At 42.6% G+C, this 20,718-nt stretch overlaps 1 protein-coding gene across 8 annotated transcripts in view; it reads left to right on the forward strand.

Moving 5' to 3' along the window:
• ndrg4 (NDRG family member 4) overlaps positions 1-20,718 on the forward strand; it is a 142,165-nt gene that overhangs the window by 62,873 nt on the left and 58,574 nt on the right. For all 8 annotated transcript variants that reach the window (XM_033635634.2, XM_078168276.1, XM_078168275.1 and 5 more), the window contains one exon: positions 13,675-13,765. In XM_033635634.2, coding sequence (XP_033491525.1) covers positions 13,688-13,765 — 78 coding nt within the window. In that variant the 5' untranslated portion in view covers positions 13,675-13,687. The remainder of the gene's footprint in view (positions 1-13,674; positions 13,766-20,718) is intronic.

Below are 20,718 nucleotides of genomic sequence, written 5' to 3' on the forward strand. Positions count from 1 at the left end.
TGGCAGGGTTTATTGAATAATTTGGTCAATTTTTAAACTGTGGTCCAGACTTTGTTCTTGCAAGACTACTCTTTAATTCAACAAGCTGTAAAAGTAAAAGGAGGATGGTTTGTGAGAAAAGAGCTTCCAGGTGTCAGGAACTAGAACAGCAACTGCAAAAACCACCATCAGGTGGAATATCAATCAGAAAAAAAAATTGATCTAAAAAAGATTTCACTGACTTGTTTTTGTAAGAGGATGAAGGATTAGTTAAGCTGTGAAAAACAGAGGAAAACAGCAGACAGAGAACAGGAGGGAGAGGAGTGTTGTTGTCTGGTCTCTGTTCTCATATTAATACTCCTTGTGGCTCCATTCCAGCGGCCTCAGAAAGGTCACATTCACCCATTTAATAAACTGGTCACTATGGGAGGGAGAGAGCGAGGGAGGAGGTAGAGAGATGGGGAGGACAAGAAGAGAGTGGAGAGGATAAAAACAAAATTCTTTTCTAAGGTTTGAATGGCTGTTGAAAACATGCATGTGATGTTTCCTATTTTTAAATGTGACAATTTTGGAAAAAGAAAACCGATAAATAAAGAATAAATAAGATTTAAACCAGCTTAGTGCAGAACCTTTTAGGCCAATTAAGTGTTCCAGTCTCTGTAGCAGAATTTGATGGTCAATTGTGTCAAATGCCGCACTAAGATCTAATAAAACAAGTACAGAGACGAGTCCTTTGTCTGAAGCAATCAGAAGATCATTTGTAGTTTTAACTAGTGCTGTCTCAGTGCTATGATGCACTCTAAATCCTGACTGTAATTCTTCAAATAAATTATTTTCATGGAGAAAATCACACAGCTGTTCTGCGACTACTTTCTCAAGGAAATTTGAAAGAAAGGGAAGATTAGATATTGGTCTATAGTTGGCTAACACCTCTGGATCCAGGGTGGGCTTTTTTAGTAGAGGTTTAATTACAGCTACCTTAAAAGACTGTGGTACATAGCGTGTTAATAAGGATATATTGATCATATCTAATATATGAGTGTTAACTAAAGGTAAGACCTCCTTAAGTAGCCTAGTTGGGATGGGGTCTAAGAGACATGTTGATGATTTAGATGAAGAAATCACTGCGGCCAATTGTTGAAGAGAAATCGGGGAGAAGCAATCTAAATACACTGCCTGGCAAAAAAAAAAAGTCGCCACCTGGATTTAACTAAGCAAATAGGTACGAGCCTCCTATTGGATAATTACCGCATGGGCGATTATCTTTCAGCTGGCAACAAGTTATTTAATCCCAACTGGTGCAATGAGTTGCTTCTCATTTCCTAAACAACCATGTCGAAAGACACATCCCGTGGTCGTGGAAAAGATGTTAGTCTGTTTGAGAAGGGTCAAATCATTGGCATGCATCAAGCAGAGAAAACATCTAAGGACATTGCAGAAACTACTAAAATTGGGTTAAGAACTGTCCAACGCATTATTAAAAACTGGAAGGATAGTGGGGACCCATCGTCTTCGAGGAAGAAATGTGGCCGGAAAAAAATCCTCAATGATCGTGATCGGCGATCACTTAAACGTTTGGTGAGATCAAATCGAAGAAAAACAACAGTAGAACTCAGGGCTATGTTTAATAGTGAAAGTAAGAGCATTTCCACACGCACAATGCGAAGGGAACTCAAGGGATTGGGACTGAACAGCTGTGTAGCCTTAAGAAAACCACTAATCAGTGAGGCTAACTGGAAAAAAAGGCTTCAATTTGCTAGGGAGCATAAAGATTGGACTCTGGAGCAATGGAAGAAGGTCATGTGGTCTGATGAGTCCAGATTTACCCTGTTCCAGAGTGATGGGCGCATCAGGGTAAGAAGAGAGGCAGATGAAGTGATGCACCCATCATGCCTAGTGCCTACTGTACAAGCCTGTGGGGGCAGTGTTATGATCTGGGGTTGCTGCAGTTGGTCAGGTCTAGGTTCAGCAACAGTATGTGCTTAAAGGATGAGGTCAGCTGACTACCTGAATATACTGAATGACCAGGTTATTCCATCAATGGATTTTTTCTTCCCTGATGGCACGGGCATATTCCAAGATGACAATGCCAGGATTCATCGGGCTCAAATTGTGAAAGACTGGTTCAGGGAGCATGAGACATCATTTTCACACATGGATTGGCCACCACAGAGTCCAGACCTTAACCCCATTGAGAATCTTTGGGATGTGCTGGAGAAGGCTTTGCGCAGCGGTCAGACTCTACCATCATCAATGCAAGATCTTGGTGAAAAATTAATGCAACACTGGATGGAAATAAATCTTGTGACATTGCAGAAGCTTATCGAAACAATGCCACAGCGAATGTGTGCTGTAATCAAAGCTAAAGGCGGTCCAACGAAATATTAGAGTGTATGACCTTTTTTTCTGGTGGTGACTTTTTTTTTGGCCAGGCAGTGTATATATTAGGTCTTAGAGCTGTGTTTGAGGGCAGATAGGTACTATCTGAGGACAGGAGGTCATGAATTTTGCCTCTAATAGTTAGAATTTTGTCATTAAAAAAGTTCATAAAATCATTACTGCTAAGGGCTAAAGGCTGCTCAGGCTCTCTCAGTCAGCCTCTTATACGTTTTGAGACTGTCTTCCCAGATTAAACGAGATTCTTCCAGTTTGGTAAATCGCCAATTCCTTTCAAATTTTTGCGATATTTGTTTTAACTTACGGGTTTGAGAGTTATACCAAGGAGCGAACTTTCTTTGCTTTGTTAACTTCTTTTTAAGAGGAGCTACAGAGTCGAGTGTTGCTCGCAGCGAGCCTGCAGTGCTATCAACAAGATGATCAATTCGGGACAGTTTAAAGTCGGTACGGGAAACCTCTGTTACTGAAGGACATGGTATTAAATTCAACAATGAAGGAATCATTTCCTTAAATTTTGTGACAGCACTGTCTGATAAACATCTAGTATAGTAACTGTTGCTGAGTGGTGTGTAATCGAGTAAAATGAAAAAAGAATTTTTTAAATAATGATCCGATAGTGAGGGATTCTGTGGAAAGACTGCTAGGTTATAAATTTCAATTCCATACATCAGAACTAGATCGAGGGCATGGTTAAAACAATGAGTGGGTTCATGTACACCCTGACTGAAGCCAATGGAGTCTAATAATGAGGTAAATGCGATATCCAGGGAGTCATTATCATCGTCGACATGAATGTTAAAATCACCTACAATAATAACTTTATCTGATTTAAGAACTAAACTGGATAAAAACTCTGAGAATTAAAATACAAATTCAGAATACGGGCCAGGAGCACGGTACACTATACCAAATAAAAGTGGCTGCGAGGTTTTCCAGGTCGGATGTAAAAGACTAAGAACAAGGCTTTCAAAGGAATTACAATCTAGTTTAGGTTTAGGGCTGATTAACAGACTAGAGTTAAAAATGGCTGCAACTCCCCTCCTCGGCCGCTGCCTCGAGGAATGTGGGTATTATTATGACTGGGAGGAGTGTATTCATTTAGACTGACATATTCATCTTGACACAGCCAGGTTTCAGTGAGGCTGAGAAAATCAATATGATTATCTGATATTAATTTGTTTACTAACACTGCTTTAGACAATAGAGACCTGATATTTACCAGTCCACATTTAATTCTCCTGTTTTATCTTTCTGTCTCAGAAGAGGTTTTAATAGGTTTTAATTTAATTTAGGTGGTCAGGGGACAGACACCGTTTGTAAGGAGAGAGAACACTGAACAATCACTGAACGTGGCAACATGTTCCGCTATACCTCAAAGAGAATATTATTATTATTTATTTAGTTTTATTTTTTTATTTCTACAATTCAAACTGACATGAGGAAATGAGAAAAAACAAAAAATGTGAATTGATTTCATCCTTTAAAATGACATTCTTTGACAAGAATGCATTTTTCTCAGCTTTTTGTCCAGGTTGTTGTTTTTTAATGAAAATTCACAAATTCAAGTGTTGATAAAAAAGAAATGGAATAAGATAGAATTAAATGTTGTTGTTTTTTGTGTTTATAAACAGAAGGTCTCACCTTTAGTTTCGTGTATATACCATTTTCATTTACCCACCTCCTCGATGGTTTCCAGGGGACAGTCCACGACCGAGTCGGCCCTCCTGACGAGCTTGGTCAGTCTTTTCCTGTCCCTCTCCGTGCTTCCACAGCTCCAGCAGACCACTGCATAGAAGATGACAGATGCTACCACAGTGTCATAGAAAGTCCTTAGCAGTGTCCTGCACCCTCCAAAGGACCTCAGCCTCCTCAGCAGGAGGACACGACTTTGGCCCTTCTTGTACAGGACGTTGATGTTCGAGGACCAGTCCAGTTTATTGTTGAGGTGAACACCCAGGTATTTGTACTCCTCCACGACCTCAGTGTCCAAGCCCTGGATGTTCACTGGAGTAGTCTGGGGCGCATTCCTGTGGAAGTCAATCACTAACTCCTTTGACTGCACACCAGTTGACAAAGTCCATGATGACCCCCCTGTACTCCAGATCATTCCCCTCTGACACATGCCCAACAATAGCTGTATCATCAGAGAACTTCTGGAGGTGGCAGCTGTCCGTGTTGTATCTGAAGTCTGATGTGTACAGGGTGAAGAGGAAGGGGGTGAGGACTGTCCCCTGTGGAGCCCCCGTGCTGCAGACTTCCACATCAGACACACAGTCACGCAGTCAGGAAGCCTCACATACTGTGGTCTGCTGGTGAGGTAGTCGATGGTCCACGCAGCCAAGTGGCGGTCGACTCCAGCTCCTTCCAGCTCCCCCCTGAGCAAAGATGGCTGTATTGTATTGAAAGCATTGGAGCAGGTAGATGACTGCGTCATCCACCCCAATGCCTGTCTGATATGTAAACTGCAGGGGGTGCAGTTCTGTTCTAACCAGGGGTCAGAGGTAGTTGAGTATAATCCTTTCCATGATCTTCATCAGGTGGGAGGTCAGGGCTACAGGTCTAAAATGGTTGGGCTCCCTGGGGTGTGCAGTCTTTGGTACAGGAACCATGCAGGAAGTCTTCCACAGGACAGGAACCTTCTCCAGACTGATGCTGAGGTTGAAGATGTGCAGAACCACCTGACAGAGCTGGACTGCACAGTCCCTCAGCAGTCTGGAGCTGATGCCATCCGGACTAGTAGCCTTTCTCGCCTTGATCTTCATGAGCCCCCTCCTCACCTGGTCAGCTGTTATGGAGAAGCTGCAGCGGGGGCAGAGGGTGACTCCAGCTGAGGAAGATGGGGGGAGGGAGGTGAGAAGTGGAGGGAGGTAAAGAGGTGAGGGGAGGGTGCAGCTGATGTCCCTGATGTCCTGAGGGAGGGGGAGGAGGTGTGCCAGAGAGGGTGAGAGGGCGCTGGGTCTGTGTTCTGGTGGGTGGGGGAGGGAGAGGAAGCAGAATCAAACCTGTTGAAAAACAGGTTCAGTTCATTCGCCCACCCCCGGTCTCCAGACTCTAGGCCCCTCCCGCTGTTGTTGCTGTGGCCAGAGATTGTGTTCAGGCCTCTCCACACCTCTCTTATGTTGTTGTGTTGAAGGCGCTCCTCCAACTTCCTCCTGTAGCTGTCCTTGCCTCTCCTTAATTCTCTTTTAAGGTCCCTCTGGACCGTCCTTAGCTCTTTTTTGTCCCCTGATCTAAAAATCCTCTTCTTCTCCTTCAGAAGCACTTTCAGATCAGGGGTCATCCACGGCTTGTTGTTGGAGTTGGTGTTGGCTGGTGTTCTCCCCGCAGAAGTTTATGTAGTCTGTGATGTAGTCAGATTGTCAATGTCCTCCCCATGACTGCACAGCACTCCCCAGTCAGTTGTTCCAAAACAGTCCATCAGTGCCATGCTGGTCTCCTCAGACCATTTCCTCACATACCTAATGGTGGGGGTTTGTCTGCTCACCACGGGTATATAAGCAGGGGACAGATGGACCAGGTTGTGGTCTAAGTCCCGATGAGCTGTATGCATTCTTGAGGTTTTCATACAGCAAGTCCAGTGTTCTGCAGTCCCTGGTGTGGCAGTCCACATACTGTGTGAAAGTGGGGAGGGTGGAGGACAGGGAAGCATGATTAAAGTCATGAGGAGAGGATGAGGGACTGGGGGTGCTATGTTTGGAGCTGAGACACAACAGTGTGTAGGAGCTCACAGGCTGCTGCAGCATCAGCCGACGGCGGGATGTACACCGTTATCGCGATGACTAGCTCTATGTCCCTGGTGCAGCACTGCTCTTTAACACTGATGTTCCCCGGGTGACACCATCTCTCATTCACATACATCACTATCTCCCCTCCCTTCCTCTATCGGTCTCCTTTGCTATCCTGTCCGCTCTGAACAGCTGAAATCTGTTGAGAGTTACGTGTGAGTCTGGAGTGAGTTTGTTCAGCCAGGTCTCCGTGAAGCACATCATGCTACACTCCCGGTACTCCCTCTGCATTCTGGTCAGCGCCATGAGCTCCTCCATCTTATTAGGGAGAGATCTCACATTCCCCATAATAACGGACAGTATAGTTGGTTCGTACTGTCTTTTCCACGCCCAACAATTGACTCCAGCTCTGCATCCCGTCTCCTTCTCCTTAACTCCTTGGGGATCTCCGGTCTCTCGTTGGGGAGTACACGAGTACAAGTATTAAACAATCGAGCCGTGGCTGAATGGCTCTCCAGAAGTCACTTTAAACAGTCCAGAAGTGAATAAAAAGCATAAAACAAATCTCAGCAGTTGCACATCCGTTGTTGAACGCGAACGAGTGAGATTGGTGAATAAAAAAATAACAAAAAACACGAAAAACACACTTAAAGGACAGAAAGGCAGGGGTCTTAAACTCAAATTACCTGAGGGCCGCTAAGCATCCAGTCTTGTCACAAGGGGGCCACTTCAAGTATTCCACAAAAAAATGATTGAAAAAAAATTGAAATAAAAACAAAAAACAAACGTTCAACTGTTCGAACAACTGTACTTCTCAACATGAACTATTTTACAGTCAATTTTGGCTTTTCTTGCCTAATGCTTGCTGCCAGACACCTGAGAGCGCTTCTTCTCAGACAGCCTGGCCACATTTGCTCTGAGGGAGGTGGCAGTTGAAACCCTTAATATGGCTTCAAGATGAGCATCACTAAGTCTGGACCTAGTCTTTGATTTATTAAAGTTCATGGTAGAGAATAGTTTTTCACAGAGATATGTGCTTCCAAAAAGGCACATGGTCCTCTTGAACATCCTGGAAAGCTCTGGGAAGGATGGGGGTAGTTCTCTCAGAAATTGACCAAGCTTGTCTTCTTTTCCACTTGCCTCTCTGAACTTGGCTTTGAGTACAGAATTGCACTGAAGGTCAATGAGCTCCATTTGTAACACAGTGAGGGCATTCTGTACATCAAAGGAGAAGGGGTCAGAAAACATTTGGAAAGTGGCACTGTGTGTCTTGAAGTCTGCAAACCGCTGGTCAAATTCCTGCTGTAGCTTCTCAATGGCAGCAACATATTTTTCACCACTGAATGCTGTGCCCTCCTCCACTAGAGACCTGCACGCTGGGAAATGGAAGAGTTTTTTCTCAGAGAGCTGGGCTTTCCATAACATCAGTTTTATCATGAAAGCTTTGACATTTTCAAAAGCTGCAGTGACAAGCTGGCCTGGACCCTGCAACTTCAGTTTGAGTGTGTTCAGCTCCTGTGTGATGTCAACCAGAAAAGCTAGGTCCATCAGCCACATGGGATCATCAAGCTCAGGAAGGTCCAGCCTGCCCTCCTCCATGAACGTCTTCACTTCTGTTCTCAGCTCAAAAAACCTCTTCAGGACATTTCCCCTGCTGAGCCACCGTACCTCTGTGAAGTACAGCACATCCCCATATGATGCGTTAATTTCCTCCAAAAAGGCATGGAAGTAGCGGTGCTGTAAGCCCCTGGATCTGATGAAATTGATGCATTTCACAACAACAGACATCACGTTGTCAAACTTCAAACACCTGCTGCACAGTGCCTGCTGATGGATAATGCAGTGCAGAGCAATTGCAGAATCTGCACCTTCCTCCCCCAGTTTTTTTTGAACAAGCGCTACGAGTCCGTTTTTCCTCCCTATCATAGATGGTGCACCGTCTGTCGTTATTCCTACCAGCAACTTCCAGGAGAGGGCAGCCTTCTCAAGTGAGTCACACTGCACCTGAAACATCCTTAGCTGTGGTGCGGCCTTGCATCGGGGTCACACTCAGTAACTCTTCTGTTATTTGGAACTGGTCATTAATACCGCGTACATAAATGGCAAGCTGAGCCATGTCAATAATGTCTGTGCTTTCATCCAGTGCCACAGAGAATGCACGGAAACTTTTGCATTTGTCATGTAACTGTTCATAAATGTCACTTGATAGCTCAGTAATGCGCTCTGCCACTGTGTTAGCTGTCAGACTTATGTTGCTGAACTGACTCGTTTTTTCTGGACAGACAATATTTGCAACTTGCACCATGCAGTCTTTAAGAAACAGACCTTCAGTAAACGGCTTTCCCGATTTGGCGATCATCTCACTGACAACGTAACTTATTTCAAGTGCTGCATCGGACTCCTTTCTTGCTCTCTGGAAGAAGTTTTGTTGCGTTGACAGTCCTTTCTTTAGCTGTGCAGCTCGTTGTGTCCGTTCATCTCCCTGGTACTTAGCATACTGCTCTGCATGTTTAGTTGAATAATGCCGCTTTAGATTGTACTCCTTAAACACGGCAATTTTCTCATTGCAGATGAGACAGGTGGCATTCCCCTTAAACTCGACGAAGAAATAATCAGTCTCCCACTTCTCCTGAAACACTCTGTGCTCAGCGTCAACCTTTCTTTTGGTCATAGTGTTAGCAGCGTGCCAAATGTTTGTTTTTTTTCCTACTTGATTTAAGGTGTGGTGATGCATTCAAGGGTCCTAGGATGATGCGCTGAAGGGTCAAAAACAGAATCGGGCATTTTTCCTCAGTCGTGACAAGGCTGCGTTCAAGGCCCGCTGCGTTCACGGCCGCAGCAGCGGGCCGGATTTCACTATAAATTGATATCAAATAGCGGGCCATATAGAATGGTCTGGAGGGCGTGTCTGGCCCCCGGGCCGTGAGTTTGAGACCCCTGCAGAAAGGGGTCGGAGCTACTGTAACCAACTGCCACTCGGGTGGTGCCATCTTGAAAAGAAAAAAGCTGGATGTCCCAAAACTTCTTAAAATTCAACTCTGAAAAACAGAAGCTCTCATCACATAACTCAAACTAAATTCAGCCACTCATCACCCCCCTCACTCTGTATCTGGGTGTTATTCTGGACAGTAATTTGACCCTGGGGCAACATGTAAAAAACATAGTCCAGATTTTTACCAGCTGAGTACCATCTCCAAATGTAGGTCACTTCTGTCCTTCAGTAACACAAAGAAAACCATACATGCTCTTATATCTTCCTGGCTTGATTAATGTAATGCCTTGTTCAATTGATCTATACATCAGATATACATATTCTACTACTATGCTATACCATACAAACTCAGCAGCTAGACTTTTGACCGAAACAAAACAGTCCTTACACATCACACCTATTTTGTTGACGTGGTTGGGTTTTGGAAAAAAGAACAGGGTTTGGCTTTATAATTTTATGGGACGCAAACAACACATGGGAAGCCTCCCTGGATGGGATGTTGTATTTCTGAAAACACTGTTTGAAATTTGCGTGAGTTGTTCATCACCAGTGTGTCTTGAAAACACAGCCAGAACACTGCACTTCATAATCCTCAGAGTGCAATCTAACTATTAAAACTTTATGTGTAATGTGTAAAAGAGGTCATCCATAGAGGTGAACCCACAGAGAATTATTACCCCTCAACTCTACAGAGAGTTTCAGCATCTTTGAGCTCATTGTTTTGTTTCAGTCTCGCAGCCGTCTTAAGCATCATTTCCAGACACCTCTGACAGACTCCCTGTACACTAAACCATAAACAGAAAAGCTAGCGATTAGCTGGTGAACACAGTGGAGCGTTTAGCAACTAAAGAGAAAAATGACTATACTGTGTCCTCTAGTGGCAACAAAAATCAACACAGCCTTACATCACACTAACAACTGTAAGATCTAACCTTGGGTATCTTAATGTGCCTCAGATCATGAATGAGGCTCCCAGGTCAATTTTGAGTTCACTGTCTACTTTAGAATTATTTGCACCATTAGGAAATGCAATCCATTTGGCCAACTCTATCTGTACTCACAAAGTCACCTTGTGTTGTTGCCAGTGGCACAGATTAGTCACGTGTAAGCTTTGACAGGTGGAAATTTTCTTTTAAAACCTGTCCTATGGTGATGTGGATAAATTCTTAGGGTGGATTTTTTTCTTGTAAGCAGTACCTCTGACAATCTAGGGTCACACAGACAAACACGCAATTCATCAGCAACTGTGAGTGAATGGAAGTGGCATCTGGGCTATGTCTCTTTAAGGGTGACAGATAAAAACACAGATTGTGCTGGGGCTGCCAGACAGAGAACAGAGACAACAGTGAAGGGCAAATAAGGTTGGAGAGAGAGAAAGGAAGGGACAGAGAGCTGTTGTGTGTTGATGTGAAGGTGTTTCAAGCCCTGATTTGGCTCAGTTATATCATCAGTTTCATACATCTTTCTACTGAATGAGGAAATGTAGAGAGGGTTATTTAATGTGAAACAAAGTGTAAATCTAAATAAATTCCCCAGTTTTATGTTGGGTGATGTATAAAACAAAATCTAAAATGAGTATGTGTGTGTCTTCTGTGTTCCAGCATTGGTGAACTGATCGTCTACTGTAGCAGCGTTATTGTACTGACCCTGTCTGAGCCCACTCTTTGTGTGTTGATGTGTCACAGCGTATTGGTGTCCTGTGTGTTATGGCTGTGTGTGTGTGTGTGTGTGTGTGCCCTAAAACCCAAAAGCCAGTTTAATTAGACCTTCATACAGTCTCGTTCCTCTTGTTATCTTTGGGGCAGTAGTCTTCTCAGCTTCACTTTTCACAGTGTCATCTCGGTCACTAAGCATCTACGTCGACTCCAGTTTTGAGTGCTTCTTTGTTATCTTGCAAACTGGAGCAGAACATCACTTAACTGTGTTTTTTTCACTTTACTGCACTCAGCTTTAGGAAAAGATGACTGGTCATTCTCTAGTTTGGATTTCACCTCTCAGGGATTAATTTTTAGAGTATATTGGCGAATGAGGTAGTATTAGGGTGCTTTCACTCCTAACCTGTTTGGTTTGGTTAAGACACACTCAGGTCCATTCGCGCAGTTAGTACACTTCGTTTGGGCTGGTGTGAAAGCTGTCAATTGAACCCCGGCGTGGACCAAACAACCCCACCAAGATTGCTCAAAAAGGTGGGTCTCAGTCCGCTTCCAAACGGACTCAGGACTCAGGTGCATTTTGTTTGTGGTGTTAAAGAAAATGAACCAACCACAGGATTTTATGATAGCAGATATGTGATTTTAGCAACAGCTAAATCAATAATAAATCCATCTGCTGATCATGAAATCTGTCCATCATCTCATAATTGATCCTGAAAAGGGCCATGTATATCCTATAACCTATTTCTGCTAGTGCATACACATGGGAATCGCCAGAGGACCCATGATACGATATTGTCACGCCACTTGGGTCACAATATAACATTATTGCGATATGCTGAGTATTGCCATCTGTGAGATGATGCCCCGTTATAGTCGCATATGAATCCACTCACCAAGTCCAGGTGTAACAAGTTAATGCCACCCTTCCTGCTGCATTTAAAGATTCCTTGACTTTATGCTTCACTTCTCCGTAGAGCTTCGGTACGGCTGTGTCGGTGAAAAACGTCTGGATGGATCACATACCTCGGTTTTGATGTTTTTAGTATGTAGCAAAAGCCTTTGTTTTCAACATCGCTGAATGGACGCAGATCTTTGCACATTAAGTAGGTGATGGACTGTGTTATTTTCTTAGCTCTCTCAGAGTTGGATGGTAGTTTGTAATTTGTTAGTTTAAGTGTGTCCAGTGTTGATTTTTCAGCAGAGTTTAGCGCTAGCTTGGCCTAAGTCTAATAATAGCTTAGTAATGCTTACAATCAGTTATTTCTCTATGAGCTCTTTGTGAAAACAAAGAATGGAAATATTAACACTTTACAAGCATTAAAGTGCTGCTGCATAAACTTCTTTCAGTCACCAGAATTTGATTTCCCCACATGGGTCCTGATGATGCACTGATGATGCAGGATGACAAACACCAAAAGAGTACAATCAATGAGTTACCTGTCAGTCGGTAGAACTTCGTGCTTACCTCTGTTGGTTTATTTGCAAAAAGTCAGTGTGAACAGGAACTGAACTAAAACTAAAATGCAACAATGGATAATTTTTTCCTTCTGGTAACCAAATGAGCCCAACAACAGGTGGGAAAGCACCCTTAGTTGTGCAGTACCTATGATGTGACAAACAATTTCAATACCTTTACAGTCATGCAGAGAAGGGTTACTTTTTGTCTGAACACTTGGGGGGACACATATTAAGTGGGGGGTCTGAGAGTCCCTCCACTCAAGGAGCTTCATTTTTCTGAGCAGCATACTTTGTTGCTGGCAGCATTTTAAACTGAAGCCATCTGCCAGTGTTGTAAACCTACGATAATCAGTGTCATATCATACCACATTTTTGCATCAGTGTCTGATGCCAAAATCACTAACCAATGCACGTGGAGGAAAATATTGATACAGCATTGTATCACAATATTTTTGTGTGGCAATATCATATTGTCACTTAGTGCAAGTATCAATTTTTGATATATATATAATATTTATATATATTAATATATAAATGATTACGAAGAATTAAACTCCTGATGGCCTATTAGAATAATATAATCGATTGCCTTTTCAGTCCACTAGATACATTTTGCTGCTGCATAAAATTACTGAGGTGAGATAAACAGACTGAAAACTTTATCTTATTACATAAAGCAGATGTTAACATAGTTTTCCTTTGGGGACATAATTTACAGTTGAAAAAGGGTAATAAATTGCAATATTTTTAATTGCAATTACTCAGCATATTGCAACATATTAGAAATCATGATAATATTGTGATAATATCGTATCTTGGATCCTCTGATGATTCCTACCCCTACTGACCCAAGTGGTGATATTTGATGACTTGGGAGTGATGATGGGCTGAAATTAGCAAGGCAGGTTTGAAAATAATCAAAAAGTCTGCAAACGTTTTATGAGGAAGCTAAAAAAATTCAACACAGTTATCAGACCTCAAAGGTACACACAAGCATAAACAGAGCTGTCTGTTTAAAAGAAAACTTCACAGACCACCGTTCATTTCAGAGCTCAGATCTGAAGCATCACCGGTTCTGTAACGCAAGTTTGAAAGTGAAATTTTAAATTGTTCCTAAGTTCTGTTTACCGATAAATCTTCCAGTAAATCAGAGCAGGTATGCAACAAAACTAATATCCATCTTGATTCCATCTTCTCTGTTTCCAATCAGTTCCTCGTCTGTCAGCTGCTCAGATTCTTCCAATTCAGTACTACATTCAATCATTGATCTTAGTCCTCCCATAATTTTACAATGTGAATTTATGAAATCACGCCATGAAGGACTGTTTCATTCCATCTGACCGAAACTGCACTGATACAATCACTGGTAACAATGCAAATGCTCGTGAACTCTATTTTGCATGATGAAATGATAGTGTAACCTTAAATGTATCTGTTGTTTTTGTGCATATTGCCATGGTGATTGCAGGTTGCTGTCCAGAATGGCAGGGATGAAGGAGCAGCAGTTCACGGAGGAGAAACCCCTGCTGCCAGAGCAGCGAGGAGTGGACGCAGACATGGTCAGTCCACCCAACTTATTTACTGTGTCTGTCTTCTGTGCAATTAACCCTCCTGTCTGGGTGCTTACTTTACATGCTGATAAGTGTGTGTACGATGAACCACTCTGAAATTCTCTGTGTATTAATACAGAGATGTTTGTGCTCATTAGCTGTGATGGTTTATAAATCGACAATATGCTTGTTTACCAGCAAAGGAGGAAATGAATGAACTTCATCCAACCATGACTCCTTGAGAACAACATTATGAAAAGATAAAAGCTCATTTAAGCTGAGAGAGAGTGGTGGAGAGCAGAGAATAGGTAGTAGGCGGTTACACAAAGGCCATGTATTCCAGTCCACTAAACCATTACCTAAGCAACAGGTTGGGACTGAATCAGGGCCTCTTGAATGTTTGTGAGCCACTCATTGTGAAATGATGGAAAGAGAGGAAGCATGCTAGATCTACTTGATGGAAAAGTGATATGAAAAGGCAATATTTATGCCTGAAAGACTTGTTTTGGTGAGTTGGTCTTTACTCTCGTCAGCCGTGTCAATGGAGAAGGATAAAAATAGACAAAGGGTGCTTTATCCAATAGAAATGAATGGGAGATCTGAATGGCCAATCATGCAAAGGCTGTTTTTATTATTGCGGAAAGCAAAGAGGCAACAGTTGACTCTTCTTCTGCTCCTAACGAGCCTCTTATCTCTGCTGCAGGAACCAGTGTGACTGACTAAACATGTTGCCATGACTCACTTGGCCAGTGTGTCAGAAATGAAACAGTGCACCCAGGAGATACAGTCACTCAGCGTTTTTGACCCAGTTGCTTATTAGAGGTAGCCTGAATATGCTGTGCATCAATATGAATGAGTCACTCTGCTAACAAAAGGTCATTAGGCCTGCTCATTACCACAAACTGCTTGTAATAATCGACTGTTGCCACATTGATCCAGTTACATGTTTGCATAACTGGAACCCACTGGTTTTTATCATTGTGGTAAAGATGACACCAGTGAGGACACACTTGCAGTTTTATCTCCTGCATAATCCTCTCCCAGCTCATTTAAAGTCTGTAGCTCAGGTGCTGTCACCCAGTGATAACCTCCTGGCACAGAATACAGGTAAAACTCTTGTCTGACTCACTGGAAGTTATGTTGGACTAATGCTGCATTCAGGTCATAGGGGCATAATAGAGATGTCCAGATGGTTATAAGCAACAACTTCTTTGCTGAAGCAGATTTGAAGCTTCAAGATATATTTTTTTTTAGCTTTGCCATGCTCAGCACTTAAAACAAGAAATAAACAGTACCATACAGTATGATCACATGTAAACATATTCCTGGACATCATTCCTGACACAGCTGCAGGCATTTCTGTTAAAATGTAGAAGTATGATAGGTAAGATAATTTTAGCAGTTTTTCATTACTAGTAGCCCTATGGAGCAATGGTGCAGTGAAGGAGAGGAGAGGTTACCTTTAATAAATCCAACAATGTTTCAAAGTAACCATGGCTGTAGCTATCATCAAAGACACAGAGGTCATGCCCCCTTTATTTTTCTAGTAATTTGGGAGTTTTAGGGACCTGATGTAACATTCTACAATTAAGAACTTATTTAAAAGCCTGATTACTGTGTTTTGCACAAAAAACATTTAAATTGGACAACTAAATACGGCAGTTTGACCCCAAACCACTTCAGTGTAACAACTATTGGAAGATTGGTTATAGTTAATTTGTGTGTAGAAGATGGTAAATGTGGAGAGAATGAATGTGAATGAGACTGTGTGAAAGAAGCAGAGTGTGTTCTTTGCAAAGGCGATGATGCAGCATGGGTGGCTATCTGTCCAAAGAGAGTTAGAAAGGCAGAAATAATAAGAGCCAGAATGAAGAAAAAAATAAACTTGGGGAAGTAGGTAAAATGAGATACATAAGACAGGAAGCTAAGGAGGAAAAATCACCAGGAAGCATGAGGAATATTGCTTGTGTAAGGACCAGATCAAGTGTTTGGCCTTTGTGGCAACAGAAAACTGAGATAGTTACAGGTGAGGTAAGGAGATTTCTGGATGTTGTTGGTGTTTCTGGAGAAGATGTACTGTACAGCAGCTTTTTTTTTGCTTTTAGGCTCTCTCAAACAACTGGAAAATAGGAAATTTGCACTAGAACGTGTCATTATTAGTATTAGTATAATTTTATATATGAGGTGGAGACTTATAATGCAACTTTGTGGATGCCAATCACCATTAAAAACCAAAGAAGAATTTCAATGAGCATGGTCAACCGTGAGGCAAGGAGTAAACATAAGGCACATTTTAGGCCTCGTCTATATGTATCCAGATATTTTCGTCAATAGATAATTTTCCCCTCCATTTGAAAATAAAATTCTGTCCATATGACCTCATTTACCAAATATCTCTGTCTACACTAGAACGCTGAAACAACTCCAAATGCTCATGTGTGCAGAGTTCACACAGACAGTGTTATTGCTGTGATGCTGCTGTAACTACTGTATTTTAACAACTGAAAGCTGGTACTCCACATATTTATGGAGCCACACAGCCACTGCATTATCAATAACATGGTCCTAAATATTTCACAATAAAAAGCCTCGTGTTAACAAATGAAGGGATTCTGTCCACAAAAACGTTGTCAGGAAACTTTTATTTGGAATGAGAAACAGGAAGTGTGTCAATATCAGAATCAGAATCAGAATCAGACATACTTTATTGATCCTCGAGGGGAAATTATTTATGTTACAGGTGCTCCTTGCAAGAGAGGAAAGATACGTGAAAATATAAGAAATTTAAACAATAGTATTTACAAATATATAGTTAAATAAACAGGAATTATTAACAAACGCTCCCTTCAACTCCTCTGTGGTTGTTGGTCCTGAAGCCAGTGATGGTCCTCATTCCACTCCAGACCTCTCTCATGTTGGTTTGCTGGAGTTTCCTCTCCAGCTTCCTCCTGTACCTCTCCTTAGCCTCCCTGATCTTCATCTTCAGCTCCCCCTGTATTGTTCTCACCTCCTCCCTGTTACCAGCTCTGAAGGCCCTCTTCTTTGAGTTGAGGATGACTTTGATGTCCTTTGTTACCCACGGTTTGTTATTTGGGTAACAATGGACAGTCCTGGCTGGGACAGTGGAGTCCACACAGAAGCTGATGTAGTCCGTGATGCATTCTGTGAGCCCGTCGATGTCCTCCCCATGTGGCTCACAGACTGCCTGCCAGTCTGTCACCCCAAAACAGCCCTGCAGTGTCTCATAAGTCTCCTCTGACCATCTCCTCACTGTCCTCATGGTCGCAGGCTGGCTCTTGACTAGTGGTACATAGCAGGGGTTGAGGTGCACCAGGTTGTGATCTGACCTACCCAGAGGGGGGAGGGGGGAGCAGCTGTATGCATCCTTGGCGTTTGCATACAGCAAGTCCAGTGTTCTCTCCTCTCTGGTAGGACAGCTCACATACTGTGTAAATGTGGGCAATGTTGTTGCCATGGTGACATGGTTGAAGTCACCCGAGATAGCTATAAAGGCACTCGGGTGTTTAGTCTGCAGGCGGGCTATGGCGGAGTGAATGACGTCACATGCCGACGTCAGGTTGGCAGAGGGGGGGATGTAAACAGTTACAATAATGGCATGTGAAAACTCCCTGGGCAGATAATACGGCCTGAGTCCAACAGCAAACAGTTCAATGTCAGGGCAACAGATTAGTTCCTTAATAGAAATATGGTCAGGACTGCACCAGCGGTTATTTACTAGAACGGCAAGCCCCCCTCCTTTGCGCTTACTGCTCTCGGTGCAGTCCCGGTCAGCCCGAACAGTCTGAAAGCCGTTGATGGAGACGTTGTTGTCGGAAATGTCCTGGTGAAGCCATGTCTCAGTGAAGCACATCAGACTACATTCCCGGTACTCCTTCTGACTCCTGGCGACCGCTGTCAGCTTGTCCATTTTATTTGCCGGTGACCTCACGTTGAGTATGAGTATCAAAAGACCATTTTCACTGCCTATTTGTTGCTGAAAACATACACGCCTCAAAAAAATAGGTGAGCAGTGAGACTCCTTTTCTCTAGATGTTCTGCAGTTCCAAACTGTTGTTCGCGTATTGGCTGCCTATCTGTGAAGTGTACGGACTAAGTTAGCTTTTTCAAAACACCTACTGGAGACCTCATAACCACTAATTCCTGTTCAATTTGAGGATGAAGATGCTCACTTAAACATATAAGTGATGCTCTGGACATGCAAAAGTTTTCCTTCCACACCTCATCAATAACAATCCCACTCTGTAAAGTGTCCCACTTTCTGCTGGTTCGATCAGTCCTGATCCAAAACCGTCGGTTCTATTGGCCTTATAACCCCTGATGCTGAGGTGGAGCAAAAACACTGGGTGCAGCAGATGTCCTCGTTCTTCCATGAAGTGGTGAATTTAACTGTAAAGTTGTCATTAGTCCAAGCAGTGCTAACAAAAGGTTAGCCATCCGGTAGTCCGCCTTTGTTATTGTTGTTTTCAGTGTTTGCTCATAGGCCTGTTTCACAAAATAGCAACCATGAGTGGAAGAAGGGAGTCCCTAGTTCCAGTCACTACTTCTGTTTTCTCCCAATCACTCATTTCTTTTCCCAAAGTTGCAATTGCAGGAGTTGTTTGTCTTGTTGACAGATTTCAAGGAGATGTGAAAAGGTCAAAGTTGGACAAGGGATATAAGTTCTTCACTGACTATTTCATTGTTGATTATCAAGGTATGCTTCATGCTAGCTAACATGTCAGCTAATTCCTAGGTCTATCACTTACTTGTTGATAAGAGGTAGATGATTTTCAAAGCATTTCTCGTCAACTAACTTATGTTTTAATATGTTTGTACATGTCTAGTCTCAAATATTATGGCAGGGAAAGAAGAAGAAGATTACATTATTGTTTCCTTAATGCTCCGCTCTGTGGAGCACCGGAACTGCCAAAATTAAAAATAAATAAATGAGTCAATAAATAAATTCATATGCAGTGCTTAATTTGAGCCGGAACGTACTGGAAAGCATACCAGGATCTTTTCAGAAAAGGCCCTGGTGCGTTCCGGAACTAATTTGCATGGGTCTAGAACTTTTCACATGTAAAAAATACATACAGTATTGGCTGATGTCACTAGTGTTGCAGAGTGGAGTACCATAGTACTACGGTGCCTCACGTACCACTACTGTGGGATAAGTTCAAAGTCCAACCGCAAGAGGGTGAGTGTCCATGTGCCGTCCAGTAACGGCGCATGCTGGTCAATAACGGCGCGCGCTGGCCACCTGGCACTCAATATGCTGCTGTAGTGGTTTGTTTTCCAGATGTGAGTATCTTTGAGCAGTGAAATTTATTATTTATTTCTTTTTACTTGTTGGCAGTGATTTGTTTTCCACAGAGCTCTACATGCGAGCATTTTACTCGCATTTGCGACTAAAAATAGTTTTGTGCGAGCAAAATAAATCATTCAGCACGCTGTGCAAGTACAGATTTCAACCAGCAGCAGAAAGAAAGGCGAATCCTGCTGGTTGTGGGTTGAACGGGGTTCACAGACAGGAATACGGCGGTCAAATAGCCTACGGTATATAAGATAATGGCTTACCGGCGACAGAGAAGTCCAACTCCAGGTCCAGTAGCCTAATTTCCTCTTGTCATCATGACTGCCCAGTAGTACCTGGACAACCGAGCTGTGGCGGCACACAGGTATGTGACGTGTCAGAGGAGAAACGAGCCGTTCACATTTCTCTCTTTGTGGCAGGTAACGGTCCACAAACCTCGCCGCACTTTAGGGACTGTTCTTTACTTATGAAGGGACTGTCAGGGGAGGAGGGTGGCTGGTTGATTTTTATTTTATTTATTTATTTTATTTTGATCCCCCTATGTTAATCACTTATTGATGCTGTTTTTGAAGTATGAATAAGCCAATAACTAATTTATTCCTTTGAAATATCATTGATGTATTATAGAAAAGTGATTTATCTTTTTATAAATGACAAAAGGCACATCTGCCTCATTTTTGCTGTGGTATCCTGATACTACTCAGAACCGTGATACTTTCACTGGTATCGTACAGTAGGTCCCAATTTTGGTACCGTGAAAACACTAGATGTCACAATCATTCCATTCGGAGTTGCGCAGTGAGGCGGCTCGGGTGCCGCTTAAAAAAGTGTTCCCCCACTTTTGGGAGTGGGGGAACACTGCTCTCTCAGAGGCCCAAAGTGTTCCCCTACTTCTAATTTAACAAATTAAGCACTGTTCATATGCCATTAAATTGCACCAAAAATGCAATAAAAAATAAATGTAGGCATTAATTAACTGATAAAATGCGTATTTTCTTTATACATTTACATTCCCTCACACATTCTTTGTACATTTACATTCCTTCAGACATGTGTGCCTGTATTTTTTTTTTTTTTTTTTTTTTTTTTTTTTACTAGAATAGTAAAGTATTATAGTATTTTTACTAGCATAGAACATATATATATATATATATATATATATATATATATATATATATATATATATATATATATATATATATATATGGCGGGGCGGCACGGTGGTGTGGTGGTTAGCATTGTCGCCTCACAGCAAGAGGGTTCCCGGTTCGATCCCGGATGTGTGAGCCCTTCTCTGCGGAGTTTGCATGTTCTCCCCGTGTCAGCGTGGGTTCTCTCCAGGTACTCCGGCTTCCTCCAACAGTCCAAAGACATGCAGATTGGGGATTAGGTTAACTGATAACTCTAAATTGTCCGTAGGTGTGAATGTGAGCGTGAATGGTTGTCTGTCTCTATGTGTCAGCCCTGCGATAGTCTGGCGACCTGTCCAGGATGTATCCTGCCTCTCGCCCAATGTCAGCTGAAATAGGCTCGCGACCCTCAAGAGGATGAAGCGGTTAGAAGATGGATGGATGGATGGATGGATGGATGGATGTATATGGCACACGTGTGTAAATTAACAGTCCCTATATTCCAAAAGTTGTAAAGA

The sequence above is a fragment of the Epinephelus lanceolatus genome, chromosome 5 (assembly GCF_041903045.1).
Source record: "Epinephelus lanceolatus isolate andai-2023 chromosome 5, ASM4190304v1, whole genome shotgun sequence".
Taxonomy (NCBI): Eukaryota; Metazoa; Chordata; class Actinopteri; order Perciformes; family Serranidae; genus Epinephelus; species Epinephelus lanceolatus.